This window comes from Plecotus auritus (genome assembly GCF_963455305.1).
Source record: "Plecotus auritus genome assembly, chromosome: 10".
In the NCBI taxonomy this organism is placed as follows: domain Eukaryota; kingdom Metazoa; phylum Chordata; class Mammalia; order Chiroptera; family Vespertilionidae; genus Plecotus; species Plecotus auritus.
The window spans coordinates 11,266,471-11,283,700 of record NC_137785.1 but is presented as its reverse complement, the minus strand read 5'-3'; the positions used below and the strand labels follow the sequence as shown (position 1 = coordinate 11,283,700).

Here is a 17,230-nt window from a genome sequence, read left to right as displayed (position 1 = left end):
CGGGGCTATGCTAATATAAACTTCATTCTTTGGGCACACGGGTAGGAAAGATCGTTCTGGGCGGGGCTATGCAAATAAGGAACTCGGTGAAGCTGCTTCTCAGGGCACCCTCCGCAGGGCCTTGTTCTGGTAGGCGGGGCCGGCCGGCTCCCGCGCGGCCGTATATAGGCGCGCTCCTAGGAAGGAGCAGGTCCTGAGGGGAAGCTCCACCTCCGTCCTGGGGTCCTAGCCAAACTTCCGACCCGGGCGTCCGGGCTGGATCTCGCAGTCTCCGCCCGCTAAGGGACCCAGGCTTCCGGTTCCCGCTGTCCCAACCAAGCGGAAGACAGACTGGGAGGGGAGTTGGGGCCCTGGAGGAGGACAGCCGAGTAACGGGACAGGGAGGGGCCGTGAGATCACTGCATTCCTAATCCATGAGCCAGCTCGCCCTAGCCGGGACGCCTGGGTCATGAAGGGCCTATAGCCAGGATTTCTGGGTCTTTGAAGGAGGAGGAAGCTGACGGTCCAGACTCCTGGGTCCCTAGGAGAGAATGGGGCTCGAGGTCTGCATTCCTGTATCCCGGGGAGGAAGGATCTGGGGGGTCCTTATTATTAGGACTACCCATGTCCCGTAAAGGAGGAAGCTGAGGGCCCAGACTTGTGTCCAGGAGTTGGAGGGGCTGGGGATCCGGAATTCTTAATCCCGAGGGAATTGAGGTGGGGAACCAGAACCCGTGTAAGGTACCCGCTTGAGACCAGGAATGGTCTGAGGGCCCAACTCCTGGATCTAAGGAAGGAGGAAGGCTCGGACTCCTGAGTCGCAGGGAGGAGGGAAATGGCAACCCGAAGTCCTCTGCCGAGTGAGACGAATAGGAATTTGGACTTTACTATCCTAAATAAGGAGGCTGTAGGGCCGGCCTTCTTGGTCCTAAATTTAGAGGGGACTAGGGGATCGAGATTCTGGGCTCCCCAGAATGTGGGCGGGGCAATTTGCAGTCAATCCAACTTTTTTTTTCTACTGCACACTCAGAACTACAATTCCCTTGCATCTGTCGGGCTAAATGCTCTTTTGGTCACTTCCTGCTCCTCAGCTCTTTCCGCGCGCGCAAGGCATTGTGGGGCTACATCGCGGGCTACCGCAACCCCGCCTACTTCACCTCTCACCTCCATGCTGTCCCCGCGTGACGGAGGCGACGCGCGGACTACGCCTCCCGGCGTGCGTCGCGCGCACCCCTGCCCAGGTGCCCCGTTGACTGTTGGGAAACTGAGTCCGGAGCCTTCCCACCAGCCTTCACGGCACCGTGCACGGTACTTGAAGTCCCGGCAAGCTCGGCGGCGTTTTAACTCCGCCCCTCTCCTCCTCTGCTCGCGAACCTCCCCAGCCCGCCCCGCCCCGCGCCGGGGCCGGAGCCGCAGCCCGAGCGGCGGGGTAAGATGGCGGCGGTGGTCCGGGCCGCGGGGCTCGGGCCTATCGGGGTGGGCGGGGCGGAGTCGGGTCGCTAGTAGTCCTGCGGTCCTCCCCACACGCCGCGGGGCCTGAAGGACTTAGCGGGGCGGCCTCCGGCCGGGCAGCGGAGGCGGAGCCTGGCGCCGAACCGGGGGCCCTTCTCAAGGCCCCGGGACGCGTCTGTGGGTGCCGAGGGCATCTACGGGGCGTCCCCGTGAGAACTGGGGACGTCCACAGGGCCTGGACCGAGACTGGCGCCTGCCCTCCATCATGGGTCTTTTCTGTAGGCACTGTTGATCGTCTTTATGGGCTGACCGGAGGCTAGGGTCTGTTCGGAGGGTTCTGGGGCCATCTTGAGATCTTGAGATATGTCCCAGAGGTGAGGGAGGTGTGCAAGAGCCGAGGAATATCTGCAGAGCCATCTGTATAGCTCTGGGGTATGTCAATTGGGGCTTCGAAGTGTCTACATGGGCTGACCTGAGGATGCCACTCACCTACATGGGTCTGGGGCCATTTAGCGGGCCTGAAAGAACTGATCCTGGGGTAGGAAGTCATTCAGGGGTGGGATGTGTCCCCCAAGGGAGGGAGGCAAATACTGAGCTGTGCTGAAAGGCCTGGATGGGTCTCCAACGTCTGGGGAGTGTCTAATCTGAGTGACAGGAGGCTGTGGGCAGTTAGAAGGACCTGGAACCCGCTCGGTGGCTCTGAGTGTGCCTGCAAGAGTGCAGTCTCTGCCTGGAGCAAATTCGAATGCCTTTTGGGCCAGATAATCAGATGGAGAATAAGACAAAGGAGAGTACTGGAAAATATGCGGAACTCAAATGTACTTGCACTTTAGAAGGTAATTCAGATGAAAAATGTCTTAAAAGTCTGCATGGCCTTGGGGCTATAGAGTCAGAATTAGTCCACATGAGTCTGACGAAGTCCATAGGATCACCTCGCTATCACCTCGCTTCTCAAACTCTTTTGACCTTGATCTACAGTAAGAAATACATTTTTCATTGAGACCCCCCAATACCTACTGACATATATTTAACCGTATACCCACGTCCCATTGGTATTTCCACTTAGTACTTGCAACGTGAAGGATTTTCTACTGTGTTCTACTGAATTGCTTTCTATGACAAGCTGTTTGTGAAGCACTTAGACCGCTATCAGTGGGAATCACTCACTGATCTAGAGGGACCTAGCAATGTCTGCAGAGCCTTTTCAAGTAAAAAAAAAAAATTTAAGGAGCCACTGGTATGTGTGTCTTCAGAGCTTGGGGCATGCCTGAATGGGCAAGGGAGCGTCTTCATACTGAGGTTTTGGGGTCAGTGTGTCTGTAGCCTGCAGATCTTGATTAAGCTTCTTATGTGAATCACTGAAACTTGTGCTTCCCCCTGGAGGTGCTGGAGAGAAGCTCCAGGGCTGGGAACTGTCCTTAGGGCCTTATCAGGGCGTGTGTCAATGGGGAGTTAGGGAAGGAGCCTCAGGCTCTTAGAGAGCTGGGAGGCTGCATGGGGGAGCTTTCAAAAAGCTTGAAAAATTGCCCATCCTTCCCTGGCTCAGTGGTTGAGCGTTGACCTATGAACCAGGAGGTCATGGTTCAATTCCTGATCAGGGCACATGCTCCGGTTGTGGGCTGGATCCCCAGTGTGGGGTGTGCAGGAGGCAGCCGATCAGTGATTCTCTCTCATCATTGATGTTTCTCTCTCTCCCCCTCTCTGAAATCAATAAAAAAATAATATTTTTTAAAAAGCTTGAAAATCTGGTGGGAGGGAGACCAGGACAGAGGTCTTTGCAGGTATGCAGTGGAGAAAGGGGTGTGGGGGAAGCCTGGCCCCTAAAGGCTAATAATGAAAATCATCATTGTTGTTACTCTGTGCCGAGCACTGGGTTGAGCTAGCACTGTGGTAGAAGCGGCTTTTTTCAGTTCTCACCGCTGTTCTCTGAGGTGGACACTCTGATTGTATCACATACCGATAAGCACCCTGAGTGGGGGGTTAGGAGTTCGAAGCTTTCTAGGAACTGAGACTGGGTATGGTTGCAGAGAAGCGGGTTTGACAGCTGGAGGGAAGCCTACAGCTGAAATATTCCTGTTTTGTGAAGCCCTCACTAAGACAACCGCATCTGAAGGATGACCTTTCAGCTCTGTGTCATCTAAGAATTCCTGTAACATCGCGAAGGCTTCAGCCATGCTCTCATGCAGTGGGCAGACAGGCCAGAGGCGATGTCCCCGGGGGGGGGGGGGTCTGGTGGGCAGCAGGCCCTTCTAAAGTTAGTGTTTTCATTTCAAAAGTGGCACATGGGTTTTGGCAACCACACTGTCACAGTCCGTGTAATATATGTAAATAGTTTTGGTCCCTCACCATCAAGGAAAATGGATGATGCTTTAGGAAGTTGCTTTGTGTTGGAGGCGCACCCGGCACTCTGGCACGTACCTCATTTTAGGAATGGTGCAGGCATGAGACTGGAGCACACTACCGGAAATCACAACTCAGCAGAGAAAATTCTTGGCATTGGGTTGGATCCCATGAGGGTGGGCCAGGAGGTCTTAAGCTGGGTTGTGGGGGAAGCTGTGGGATCTGCGGAGCGGGGTGTTGAAATAGGAGACGGGGAAGGCCTCCCCTGGACAGAGGAGGCAGCTGAAATCCAGACGAGGGAAGGGAATGGCTCTACTCCCTCTGGTGTCTGCCCTGGACCTGGTGCACCCCCAAGGACTGGGATGAGGTGGGGGAGAGGAGGGATGCTGAAGAGGATACTGACTGTGGGAACGTTGGAGGCCCTCGAGGTCTTCGTGACCATTCTCTGCTTTTGTCCCTGTGTGTGCACACACATCACACCACCCCCAGCCCTGCTGGCCTGCGCTCCATACTCTCACCCCCTCAACCATCAGGTGACCATGGAGGAAGAAGATGAGTCTCGAGGGAAGACAGAGGAGTCGGGCGAGGATAGGGGCGATGGCCCGCCAGACAGAGACCCCACGCTTTCTCCTACTGCCTTTATTCTGGTGAGGCTTGAACCACCTGGGGCCAAAGGAGGGAGCGGCTGAGAGTCTGGAATGGACTCATGGGCCCTAGAGGGAGGAGGGCCTGGGGGCCTAGACTCTTGGCTCCTCTGAAGGGTTTGAGTCTGGTTGTAGGGTGTCCAGAATGCCTGTCTCCCAGGAGCAGAGCTCGTGAGCATTTGCACGAGTCCCCTGACCGCCGCCCTTTCTCTCCACCTCTCCACCTCCCATGTTTTCTTCAGCGGGCCATTCAGCAGGCTGTGGGAACTTCCCTGCAGGGGGATCTGGCGAATGATAAAGGTATGATGGGTTCTAGTTCCTCTTAAGCTCCCTGCCCCGTCTCTGCATTCTTTATCCCAATTTCATTCACGGACTTTTCTGAGATCTCCTGGGTGCCGCCCTTGGGATGAGTCTGCCTTGGAGGGGTTCACAGTCTGGCGGAAGGGAGACAGTCATGGCCCAGAGGTAGCCTGTGGTACCCGAGAGGGCAGGAGGTCCAGCTAAGCTAATGGAGGAACCTGTCCAGGAGGGCTTCCTAGAGGAGGTGACATATTAGAGTTGTCCGGTGAGGAAGAAAGCCCGGAGAAGCAACAGCAGGCGCATAGCACAGGGATGCGCTGCAGGACTGATCTGTGTTTGTTAGGGGCTGGTGGGCAGGGAGTGGGAGGGGAGGCAATAGAAGTTCATGGGGACCAGGTCAGAGTTGGCTTCAATGCCGAGCTGCCCTGTCTGGGCTTTATCCTGAGGGCAGCTAGGAGGACGAATGGGTAAGTTGGAGTCTCAGAAGGGTGTTGGGGAAGTGGTAAAGGGAGGTTGGGAGAGCAGGCAGGAGCTTGGTTCCCTTGCAAGAAGGAGGGTGGGCTTCTCTTTCCTCTGCCCCACAAAGTCTCTGCGTCTAGTCCTCTGTCCCCAGTCCCCACGCATATCTTTCTTCAGATGGCTCTAGGTGTCATGGCCTTCGATGGAGGCGCTGCCGGAGCCCACGGTCAGAGTCCCGTTCCCAGGAGTCAGGGGGAGCTGACACGGCTGCTGTGAGTAAGGAGGGAGCAGGGGAGATCAGGCCCTGGGCCTGGATCCCTAAGACGGGGAGATGGGGTTGGGGATCCAGCCTCCTGGGTCTGGGGTGCTGATCAGGGGCCATGTTGGAGGGTATGGGGGTCAGGCCTTGGGGGCAGTCAGGATGAGGGAATTGGTTGAATCCATTTGTTTTCTTGGCGGGGGGCGGGGGTCTCAGTTGTCTGGGTTCTTGAGAGGTTAGGGGCTGGGGAAATGGGATTTGTGGTCCTCACAGGATCAGGGTCAGGGTGGAGCCTCTCCTCCCTACCCCAGGTGTTGGACATGGCCGCAGACAGCTTCCTGGCAGGGTTGGTGAGCGTCCTGGATCCCCCAGACACCTGGGTTCCCAGCCACCTGGACCTGCAGCCTGGCGAGTGAGTAGTTGGGCAGCTGGAGTGGAAGGGGCCTTGGCATGCGAGCTGGGAGCACCCCTAAGACTCACTCGCTCCTTCTGTCTTGCAGAAGCGAGGACATGCTGGAGTTGGTGGCTGAAGTCCGCATCGGGGACAGGGATCCGATCCCACTGCCAGTGCCCAGCCTGCTGCCTCGTCTCAGGGCCTGGAGGACGGGCAAAACGGGTATGTGTGGCCAGGGCAGAGCTGGGCAGGTGGCCGGCCTTGGCTTTGTGTGCGTCAGGAACAGTCATGATGATTGTGTCGTTTCGACAGAATCTTTGTTTTAGTGTTCATGTCCCCTATTGCACTGAATGAAGGCTGCAGTGCATGCAGGTGTCCTAAAGTGGAAACTGCGGCGATGGCTACCACACGGAAGCAGTTAGCACGCGGGAGGTCCTGCGCGTCCCGGGTCCCACCTCTCAGTGTAACTGCATGGGGTCTTGTCTCCCCAGGAGGGGGCACTCTTAGCATCTCCGTCTTCCAGAGGAGAAGAGGCCGAGAGAGGGAAATCACTTGTTCAAGGTGGCACAGCCAGTTGTCTAGTGGTGGTCCTGGGCCCAAGCCCACGTGTGTCCGAGTGTAAGGCCCAAGTTGTTGACCTCTGTGATGCACCTCTGCCCACGTGAACGTCTGCCCCCAGCACCATGGATGAGCACAGGTTCTCAAACAGGAGAAGGCATCAGAATCACCAGAGGAATTCCTTTTTAAAAAATGTATTTTTATTGATTTCAAAGAGGAAGGGAGAAGGAGAGATAGATAGAAATATCAATGATAAGCCGAAACCGGTTTGGCTCAGTGGATAGAGCGTCGGCCTGTGGACTGAAGGGTCCCGGGTTCGATTCCGGTCAAGGGCATGTACCTTGGTTGCGGGCACATCCCCAGTGGGAGGTGTGCAGGAGGCAGCTGATCGATGTTTCTAGCTCTCTATCCCTCTCCCTTCCTCTCTGTGAAATATCAATAAAATATATTAAAAAAAAAAAAAAGAAATATCAATGATAAGAGAAAATCATTGATCGGCTGCCTCCTGCACGCCCCACACTGGGATGGAGCCACAGCCTGGGCATGTGCCCTGACTGGTTCATAGGTCAATGCTCAGCCACAGAGCCACGCCGGCTGGGCACCAGGAGGACTTCTTGATGCACAGGTCACCGGGCCCGCCCTCAGGTTTCTGATTCGGCAGGTCTGGGGTGGGGCTCGGGAATTTGCATTTCTAACCCTGGTGATGCTGCTGCTGGACCCTGGACCCTGGACCCCGAAGAGACCTGGGTTAGGCTTCACTTTTGCATGTCCCTACATATTTGGGGAGGGGTAGAGAGAACAGGAAGAGGAAGGTGTAACCGTGGAAGGTCAGCTGTGAGCCACTGTGGCTCAGTGACTCTGAGCCAGTTCACGGTTTCCTTGTCCTTTTTTTACAGCTGCAGTTTGACTTGTCTGTTAGGCTCAGGGGACATGGTGCCTAGGACCCAGCACACTCTTAGGGGCCCACAAAAGAAATTTCATTTCTTTTAAAATTAGAAGCCGTAGAGGATAAGGAAACAAATGAGCGGGACTGTGTTCCAATAAAACTTTATTTACAAAAACAGATTGTGGGCTGGACGTGGCTCCTGGGCCGTAAGTAAAATAGATGTGAAGGGAACCTAGTAGTTGTCTTCAGGGGTTATGTTTTATTTCCTTATCCCAGTTGTTCTTTTGGTCTTCATTTGGAAAATACTAAGAACTTAGGGGGAAAAACTCACCCTTATTTCCAGTCCTATATAAAAACTACATAAAGGAGTAGATGCCTGTGCTCCCAGACCACTCCATCTAGACTTTTTTTTTAGTGGTTTTTTTTTTAACCTATCACTTTGGATATATTTAGATATTGTCACTTGGCTTATTGCAGGATTTTATTTTATTTTTATTGATTTCAGAGAAGAAGGGAGAGGGAGAGATAGATAGAAACATCAATGAAGAGAGAGAATCATTGATCAGCTGCCTCCTGCACGCCCCACACTGGGGATCGAGCCCGTAACCCAGGCGCGTGCCCTTGACCGGGAATGGAACTGTGACCTCCTCGTTCACAGATTGATGCTCAACCACTGAGCCACGCCGGCTGGTCCATAGGCTGTTTTACACTTCAGGTTGTGGTGATAATAACCAGGGTCATAGGCGCTCACGTTCACTGAGTCCTCGCAATGCCAGGCAGTTTGGTTCTGTGCAGCTGCTCACGTGGTCCTCTCAGACCTGGGAGTCTAGACGCTCCCATCATCATCAAACCCTGCTTTCTTTTCTTTTCTTTTTTAATATATTTTTATTGATTTCAGAGAGGAAGGGAGAGGGAAAGAGAGAAACCTCAATGATGAGAGAGAATCATTGATTGGCTGCCTCCTGCACGCCCCCTACTGGGGATCGAGCCTGCAACCTGGACATGTGCTCTTGAGGGGAATTGAACCTGGGACCCTTCAGTCTGCAGGCGGACACTCTATCCACTGAGCCAAACCGGCTAGGGCCCCAGCTTTAGTTTGCTCCAGAGCCCTCAGCAGCTGGCAGACTCTACGCTTGGCAGGTTGATATTTCTCTCCCTACTTGAATGTGAGCTCCTGAAAGGCAGGGATTTTTGTCTATTTTGTTCCTCATTCTATTCCTGGTACCCCATCAGCACCTGGCACAAATAGAGGATGGGTAAAAGTATTGAATGAATGCACGAACCCTGCTTTCTAGATGAGGAAACTGAGACAGACAGAGGTTGAGTGACTTGCCCACGGTCAGGTCATGAGGGAGGGCTGGAGCCTGGGGTCCAGATCGGGAGGTGGCTCCAGAGCTGCCCTCAACCCTGTGCTTCCCTGGTACCATCCACGTGACGTGCTGGCGTCCTTGCCACGGCAGGTCCTTGCAGTTACATGTGGCTGACAGGATCCTGTGGACTCTGATGTGTGTCTAAGTCCTGGTGCAGGACCTGTGGCCCTGAGACTTGTGCTTAGAGGCAGGGTTTCAGGAGCGTGGACGAGGTGACTTAGGAAAGTATGATGGTCGTCCCGTCACTGGTGAGTGTTGTCTCTACGTCCTGAGCAGATGTAGCCCCTTGAGTGGGGTCATTGCACAGTGAAGGGTCTGGAGTGGAGACTCAGGCGCCAGGGCTCCCTAGCTCTGCCCCTTCCTGGCTCTGCAGAGGGAGCGTCACCTTTTCAGGCTCCCATTCTCTCTATAAAATGGGATAACCTCCCACAAGAGGCAGCCGGCTCAGCAGGCCTGAGCCTGGCCGTGCAGGCAGTCTGAGGTTTGAGTCCAGCTCTCCCACCCAAGCCCGTACCCTCTGCAGTAACATGCCTGCCCTCAGTGGTCAAGGTGGTCTTGGGCTGCGGGCCAGTGTCGGTCTCAGGAGGGAGTGCAGGCTGGGGAACCACATTGACCAAGTTTGCACCCTGACTCCTCCCCGCTGTGTGTATCTGGGGAGGCTACTGCAGCTCTCTCTGCCTCAGTTTCCTTCTGGGACCCTCAATTCAGTATCTGGTATAGAGTTGTTAGGACCATCCTATGAGCTGACACATGCAAAGCACTGGGGCAGTACCTGTAGGTGCCAGGAGTGCTGAGTGCAGGCGAGGGTATGGATGGCTGCTGGCTGCCTGCAGCCCCTCCCTGGGGGGGTCATGGAGGCAGGACCTGCACCTGACCACAGCTCTGTCTCCCCTGTTCCTTTGCAGTTTCTCCTCAGTCTCATTCTTCTCAACACTCCCGTGCCCGCCACCTCCTCACCTTGGGCACTGGGGACGGGGGCCCTGCCCCACCTCCTGCCCCTTCCTCTGCGTCCTCCTCACCTTCTCCTTCCCCCTCATCATCTTCCCCTTCCCCACCTCCCCCACCGCCACCCCCAGCCCCCCCAGCCCAGCCTGCCCCTCGGTTTGACATCTATGACCCCTTCCACCCCACCGATGAGGCCTATTCCCCACCGCCTGCACCAGAGCAGAAGTACGATCCCTTTGAGCCTACTGGCTCCAACCCCAGCTCATCCGCTGGGACCCCCTCACCTGAGGAAGAGGAAGAAGAGGAGGAGGAGGAGGAGGAGGAAGAGGAGGAGGAAGGCCTGTCCCAGAGCATCAGCCGCATCTCTGAGACCCTGGCGGGTATCTATGATGACAACAGCCTGAGCCAGGACTTCCCAGGTGATGAGAGCCCCCAACAGGACCCCCAGCCCCCACAGTCAACTGTAGCCCCTGGCACACCACCCCAGGCGGACTCCACCCGGGTGGACGGAGCCACCCGCCGGCGAGTCTTCGTTGTCGGGGCCGAGGCGGAGGCCTGTCGGGAAGGCAAGGTCTCCGTGGAGGTGGTGACAGCCAGTGGAGCTGCCCTACCGCCGCCCTTGCTGCCACCTGGTGACTCAGAGATTGAGGAGGGTGAGATCGTCCAGCCAGAGGAGGAGACCAGGATGGCGCTGTCCCTCTTCCGGACCAGCCGGGCTGCCCGCCCTCCGCCAGCGGCTCCAGCTGCCCCCACGGCCCAGCCCCCACCCCCGCCGCCCGCCTCCCGAGCCCCTGAGGGAGATGACTTCTTGTCTCTGCACGCGGATTCGGATGGTGAGGGCGCCCTGCAGGTGGACCTGGGGGAACCGGCCCCCGCGCAGCCCCCCACGGATGCTCGCTGGGGTGGCCTGGACCTCCGCCGCAAGATCCTGACTCAGCGGCGGGAGCGCTACCGCCAGCGCTCGCCTTCCCCGGGCCTCGCCACTCCGGCCGGCCCGCCCGCCCGCAAGAAATCGCGCAGGGAGCGCAAGCGCAGCGGCGAGGCCAAGGAGGCCGCCTCCTCCTCCTCCGCTGTGCCGCCCCCGCCGGCCCCCGCCTCCCCCTGGGACTCCAAGAAGCACCGCTCCCGGGACCGCAAGCCGGGCTCCCATGCCTCCTCCTCCACCCGCCACCGCTCTCGGTCCCGCTCTGCCCGCCGCCGCTCACGCAGCCCCGACCGCCGCCGTGGAGGCAGCCGCCGCTCTAGGTCCCGGGAGAAGCGGCGACGGAGGCGGCGCTCGGCCTCTCCACCCCCGGCCACCTCTTCCTCATCTTCCTCGAGGCGCGAGCGGCACCGAGGCAAGCACCGGGAAGGTGGCGGCAGCAAGAAGAAGAAGAAGCGGTCTCGGTCCCGAGGTGAGAAGCGGTCGGGGGACAGTGAGAAGGGCCCGGTGCTGGCACAGCCGCCCTCGGGCTCCACTTCCCTGGGTGCGGAGCGCGACCGCCGCCGGGGCGCTGTGCCGCCCTCCATCCAGGACCTCACGGACCATGATCTCTTCGCCATCAAGCGGACCATCACCGTGGGCCGGCCGGACAAGTCCGACCCCCGAGGACCGTCACCGGCCCCGGCCTCGTCGCCCAAGCGCGAGGTGCTGTATGACTCGGAGGGACTCAGCACGGAGGAGCGGGGTGGCAGGAGCGGCGAGAAGGACCGGCGCCGCTCCGGGGCGGCTTCCTCCTCCCGGGAGAAGGGATCACGGCGGAAGGCGCTGGATGTGGGGGATCGGGACCGGGAAAGGGACAGAGATAGGGACAGGGACAGGTCATCCAAGAAAGCCCGGCTCCCCAAGGAGTCAGCGCCCTCCTCAGGGCCCCCGCCCAAGCCGCCGGTCAGCAGTGGCTCAGGTTCCTCCTCCTCCTCCTCGTCCTCTTCCTCCCGGAAGGTGAAGCTGCAGTCTAAGGTGGCGGTGCTGATCCGGGAGGGTGTCAGCAGCACCACGCCCGCCAAGGAGGCTGCGTCCGCCGGCCTGGGCTCCATTGGAGTCAAGTTCAGCCGCGACCGCGAGAGCCGATCCCCCTTCCTCAAGCCTGAGGAGCGGGCTCCTGCTGAGGTGGCCAAAGCAGCTCCTGGCAGCACCAAGCCCAAAAAGACCAAGGTTAAGGCCAAGGCTGGGGCCAAGAAAGCCAAGGGGACCAAGGGAAAGACCAAGCCATCCAAGACCAGGAAAAAGATCCGCAGCGGAGGCAGCAGCGGGGGCCCCGGGGGCCCTGTGACGCTGAAGAAGTCCAAGGCTGACAGCTGCAGCCAGGCTGCAGGAGCCAAGGGAGCTGAGGAGACTTCCTGGTCTGGGGAAGAGCGAGCAGCCAAGGCCCCCAGCACCCCACCCCCCAAGGCAGCCCCTCCGCCCCCTGCCCTCACTCCGGACTCACAGACTGTAGACAGCAGCTGTAAGACACCTGAGGTCTCCTTCTTGCCTGAAGAGGCCACTGAGGAGCCTGGGGTCCGAGGTGGGGCAGAGGAGGAGGAGGAGGAGGAAGAAGAGGAGGAGGAAGAAGAGGAGGAAGAAGAGCAACAGCCTGCCACCACCACGGCCACCAGCACGGCCGCACCCGCCCCAAGCACGGCCCCTAGCGCAGGATCCACAGCCGGTGACTCAGGGGCAGAGGACGGGCCGGCTCCCCGTGCCTCTCAGCTGCCCACGCTGCCCCCACCCCTGCCCTGGAACCTGCCCGCTGGTGTGGACTGCACTACCAGTGGCGTCCTGGCCTGTGAGTGTTCCCCATGCCGGGGCCAGGGCTGTCTGGGGTGGGCAGGAAGGATCGGGAAAGATGACACCATATGGGGACAGACTTGGAGGCAGTGGGATGCCTTGGGAAGGGTGGGTATGTAGTGACCTGGACTGGGGGCCATAGGTGGGCGAGGGCCCATCAGGGTCTGTCCAGGAGGCTTCTAGATGTTTAGGTGTGATGGAAGAGAGCCGAGCAGATGGGCAAGGTGGCCAGCTCAGCACAGCTGGAGTGGGGCGTGTCCTGGAGTCCTCCTACCCGAGGCCTGGTATAGACTTGATGGGGGGACCAGGAAGAATGGGGTGAGCAGTGTTCCTTAGGGGATGGCAGTAGTCTCTGCCAGGTCACAGATGTGAGAGAGGCCAGGATTGGCTATGGGGGCTGAGGAGACAGACTCTCACTTCTGCCACCACCTTGTCAGTGATTGGCCCTTGCCACACACCTTGAGTGGCAAGAACATTGGGAGTGTGGAGGGGGTGTTTTTCAGTGGCCGAGGCCCCCTTTTCTTAGTTCTGAGCCTGCGGCCTTAAGGCCTGTCCAGGGGGCCCAGGGGATGGCAGTAGGTGGAGAGGTGAGATTCACTGTCTCATCGCCTGTCAACCCTGGACCTTCCTGTCATCAACTCTCCGCCTCCTGCAGTGACTGCACTTCTCTTCAAGATGGAAGAAGCCAATCTGGCAAGCCGAGCAAAGGCCCAGGAGCTGATCCAGGCCACCAACCAGGTGGGCTCCCCAGGGGAGGAGTCCCCACAGCCCCTTCTCTTGTCCCCTGCCTTGGGTTAGGAGAGGAACTAAAACTCCCAGCAGGCCTTGGGGAGCTTGTTCCCCTTGGGACTGTTGGGAAATCAGGGTGGAAATAATAGGGGTGCATGTTTCCTCTTTCCCTCCACTGCCCTTTGTTCATTCTCCGACTCTTTCACAGATCCTCAGCCACCGGAAGCCAACCTCCAGTCTAGGGGTGACACCAGCTCCTGTACCCACCTCCCTGGGCCTGCCCCCTGGCCCCTCCAGCTACCTGCTCCCTGGCAGCCTTCCCCTGGGGGGCTGCGGCTCTACCCCTCCCACCCCCACTGGGTTGGCTGCTGCATCTGACAAGAGAGAGGGCAGTAGCAGCTCCGAGGGACGAGGGGACACAGATAAGGTGAGCTGGGCTTGGGAGAGGTGGGATGATGGTGACAGTTTTGCAGAGAACAGGAGCAGATACTGAGATGCAGGGGCCCAAAGAGAATGGCAAAGGTGATGCCAGCAGATGGGGCCGTAGATTTAAAAAAAAACTGAAGTTGTTAAATTGTAAGGATCTGAACTGTCACTCTAATGGATGAATGGGTGCTGGGCAGGCTTTTAAAAAATTATTTGTGCATACATATATATATATATATATATATATATAGAGAGAGAGAGAGAGAGAGAGAGAGAGAGAGAGAGAGAGAGATAAGGATATAAACATATACTCATACCATCACCATGGGCCAGCCAGACAAGTCCGACCCCCGAGGCCGGTCACCAGCCCTGGCCTCGTTGCCCAAGCATGAGGTGCTGTGATTCGGGGGACTCAGCACAGAGGAGCGGTGTGGCAGGAGCGGGGATGGTTGCCCATATCCATCCCTCCATACCTCCCTCCTTCCTTCCCTTTCTCCATCCCCATCTTTTTGTATAAGGGGAAGAGTGGTTGACAAACAAAAATCAAGCATTTTCCAGATGAAGGAAGGAAGAATAGATGCTGGGCAAATACAAACAGGCTTTCCATCTGGCTCCTCCGCCCAGACCTCGGGCTGTTATCTTTTTGGTCAGTTCAGGATGCTTTTTGTTAAGGTCCAGCAGCCTATCGCTGATCATGGCATTGCCCGTCCCTCAGTACACTTCATGTACAGTGCCAGAGGGGGAGCAGAGTAAACCCCATGAAAAGCGCCATGTGAGGGACAGTGGCAGGGCACGGCTCTGCGGGTCCCTGGTGCATCCAGCTGCCATGGTCTGCAGGACCAGGACAGGACGGCCCTGGAGGACCAGCCACGGGTCCCTTGCTCTGTGCCAGTGAGGCTGCTCTGGTCTGTTCTCTGCCTGTTGTCTTCCCTTGCCCCCTCTGAGATGGCTGTGGGGAACAGCCCCCCTTCTCTTTAGAAACCCACTTCCTGTGGGTTAGGGAGGCCTGAGGACTCTCCAGGGGGGCCGGTGGCTCTCCTAGCAGTGGTGCTGCCCAAGCGGCCAGGGGTTCAGCAGACAGTTTGCATCATCTCTCCCGAGAGACTGGCCCTGGAGTGTGGGGTGTCCTGCCCTTGCCAGACTCAGTTTACTGTTCCCGTCTTCCCGCAGCCCTGGCCCGGGAAGGCGACCTCCCCAGAGCTGGTGTTTCGGGTGACTGTCCCTTGTGCACACTGGCTCTGGCTTGGATTGCTCTCCTGCTAGAGGTGTCTTATCCGTCTGTTTTTGCAAAGATCCCACTTGAGGTTGAGGCAGGGGTTGGGGTCTCTCAGCTGCTCCCTGTCCTGTCCCCACCTCAGAACAGTCACAGCTCCCCTTGATTGGTTCCTTGCTGTGGCCTCCATGTGTCACCTCCCCCTCCCCATGAGTACTGTCCGCATTTTACAAGTGAGCTATAAAGGGGTTTGGACCCTCGTCCAGGCCACAGGTGGTAGAGCAGGATTCTAGCACCTCCCCGCCCACGCCCTCCCCTTCACTCCTAACCGGTCCTGAACCCCCAGTGCCCCTTAGCCTGCTGTCCACTCAGCAGCCAGGGCAGTGTCGTGAAGCCCACGCCGGGAAGCCTGGCCATGCTTTGCTGCTGCCCTCAGAGGAAGTGTCATAGAGTCTGATGAAAACAGTCGTACTGCTTGGCTAACGTCTTGTCTCCCCACTAGACTGTGAACTTTGTAAGGGCAGGGGACACGTGTGTCCTGGTCGTGGCCACCTGGGACAGCCAGAGTGCAGCCTGGAGGACATGCTCAGTGACACTCGGAGGCCCGGCCTGTGGTCCGTGGTGACCTCAGCATGGGGTGCACAGCAGCCCCTGAGCACCACGTACCCCTCCAAGAGTGGCTGCTGGTCCGGGAGGCTGAGTGGCAGGCGCGGGTGCAGGCCGGGCCCCACAGGAACTCACCTGGCCTTGCTGTTCCCTTTCCCGCCCTATCACTGTCGCCAGTACCTGAAGAAGCTGCACACACAGGAGCGGGCGGTGGAGGAGGTGAAGCTGGCCATCAAGCCGTACTATCAGAAGAAGGACATCACCAAGGAGGAGTACAAGGACATCCTGAGGAAGGCCGTCCACAAGGTGGGCCCAGAGGGGGACAGATACACCGAAGTGGGTGGAGGACGTGACACGGACAGATGAGTGCAGACAGATGTACGCAGACGGGGAGACTGAGGGACGGTGGGTCAGTCTGGAAGGTGAAGTGGGTGACAAGATCTCAAGCCCATCTGGGCCTGTCCTGCTGGCATCGGGATAAGTAGGGACATTGGCCTGGACCATGGGGGAGTGACTGCTATCCTAGTCCCAGGCTGTGCTCAGCAGTCCAGGTGGACAGGCATCTGGGGGCGCTGGCAGTGACCACAGTTGCCCCTCACTCCCCAGATCTGCCACAGCAAAAGTGGGGAGATCAACCCAGTGAAGGTGAGCAACTTGGTGCGTGCCTACGTCCAACGCTACCGCTACTTCCGCAAGCACGGCCGCAAGCCAGGGGACCCCCCAGGACCCCCACGGCCACCCAAGGAGCCAGGGCCCCCTGACAAGGGTGGCCCCGGCCTGGGCCTGCCCCTGCCCCCTCTCTGAGACCCCCAACCCCACTTCCTTCCTCTGCCTCTTCAGAATTCTGGACGTATTTATGGCTCCACCTCTCCACTTCCCTCCCCCATCAGTGGGATGATTGGGAGAGGGTTGCTGTGGGGATGAGGAGAGCCCCTTGCCCAGCCCTGTGCCCATCTTCCTTGTCCCAAGCCTGTCCCCATCGCCTCTCCCCTCTGTTCATGTCCCCCCCCCCCCCAGTTTCATTAAAGATTTCATGAAATGTTACCTTCGAGCCCCGTGATTTTAGCCCTTTTTTTCAGAGTCTAATTTGGAAAGGGGTTAGGGAGGGACACACGCAGGAGTTTGGCCCAAGTCTGAGGGTGGTTCAGGGAGACCAGGCTGTGTGGCTTGGGGCTAGTACCTTCCCCTCTCTGGGCCTCGGCTTCCTTATCTACAAAGTGGGTGTTGTGAGGATCGAGACCCAGGCAGGTGAGCACTTAGAACCCTCCCGTGCACTGGAAGCTGCTGCTGCTGCTGGGGGTGGTGGTGATGGCACACAGGGGCCCAGGCCCCCGGTCAGTCTTCCCAGCTCGGGGCACCTAGGTGCTACTTGTCTGCGTGGACGTGCCCGTCCCCCATTGGGTTGGGTTGGGTTTTGCCAGTCCTATGAGGTGGGGTGATGGAATCCACCCTCCTGAGACCAGAGGGAAACTGAGGCACAGTAAGTGCCACGTGGTGCGGCAGGGCAGTGCTGGCCACGCTCAGTCCGGTGGCCCAGAACCCAGGCATGGTGACGCAAGGCGGTGCCCGGGCCGCCGGAGCATGTGGGCTCCAGGGGTGGGGCACAGAGCTCCTTTACCACTGCCCGTCCCAGCCCGAGGACTGGCCTGAGGTCACCCAGCAGGCGCTGAAGGGACCCAAGGCCCCTGACAGACAGGGCCATTTGGCAGGTAGCTCTCTGCATATTGGACCTTAGCCCCGGCTGTTCATAGGCAAGATGGGGATTCCGGAGGCAGCCCTGGGCCTCCCTCGGAAAGCAGCGGCTTTGAAATTAGACTGGACTCTGACCCAGCTTGTGTTTCCTACTTTGGGACCTTTACTCTAAGTCTGTGAAATGGGAATGACTGTCCCCTTCTCACCAGCTCCGTGGGAAGAGGTGTGG

General features: G+C 58.3%; 1 protein-coding gene across 4 annotated transcripts; it reads left to right on the top strand.

Annotated features, from left to right (window-relative positions):
* Positions 1–1,336: 1,336 nt before the first annotated feature.
* Positions 1,337–16,359, top strand: SCAF1 (SR-related CTD associated factor 1). Of its 4 annotated transcripts, none has more exons than XM_080644528.1 (11): positions 1,337–1,408; positions 4,305–4,418; positions 4,658–4,715; positions 5,352–5,446; positions 5,745–5,845; positions 5,934–6,049; positions 9,547–12,333; positions 12,991–13,073; positions 13,273–13,491; positions 15,487–15,615; positions 15,916–16,359. In XM_080644528.1, the coding sequence occupies exons 2-11, from the start codon at positions 4,311–4,313 to the stop codon at positions 16,111–16,113; spliced, it is 3,894 nt and encodes a 1,297-aa protein (XP_080500654.1). In that variant the 5' UTR covers positions 1,337–1,408; positions 4,305–4,310; the 3' UTR covers positions 16,114–16,359. The 4 variants fall into 4 exon arrangements, with proteins under 4 accessions (XP_080500654.1, XP_080500655.1, XP_080500656.1 ...); XM_080644529.1 differs by having other exon boundaries at positions 1,374–1,408; positions 4,261–4,418; XM_080644530.1 differs by lacking the exon at positions 1,337–1,408 and adding an exon at positions 1,476–2,267.
* Positions 16,360–17,230: the final 871 nt, after the last annotated feature.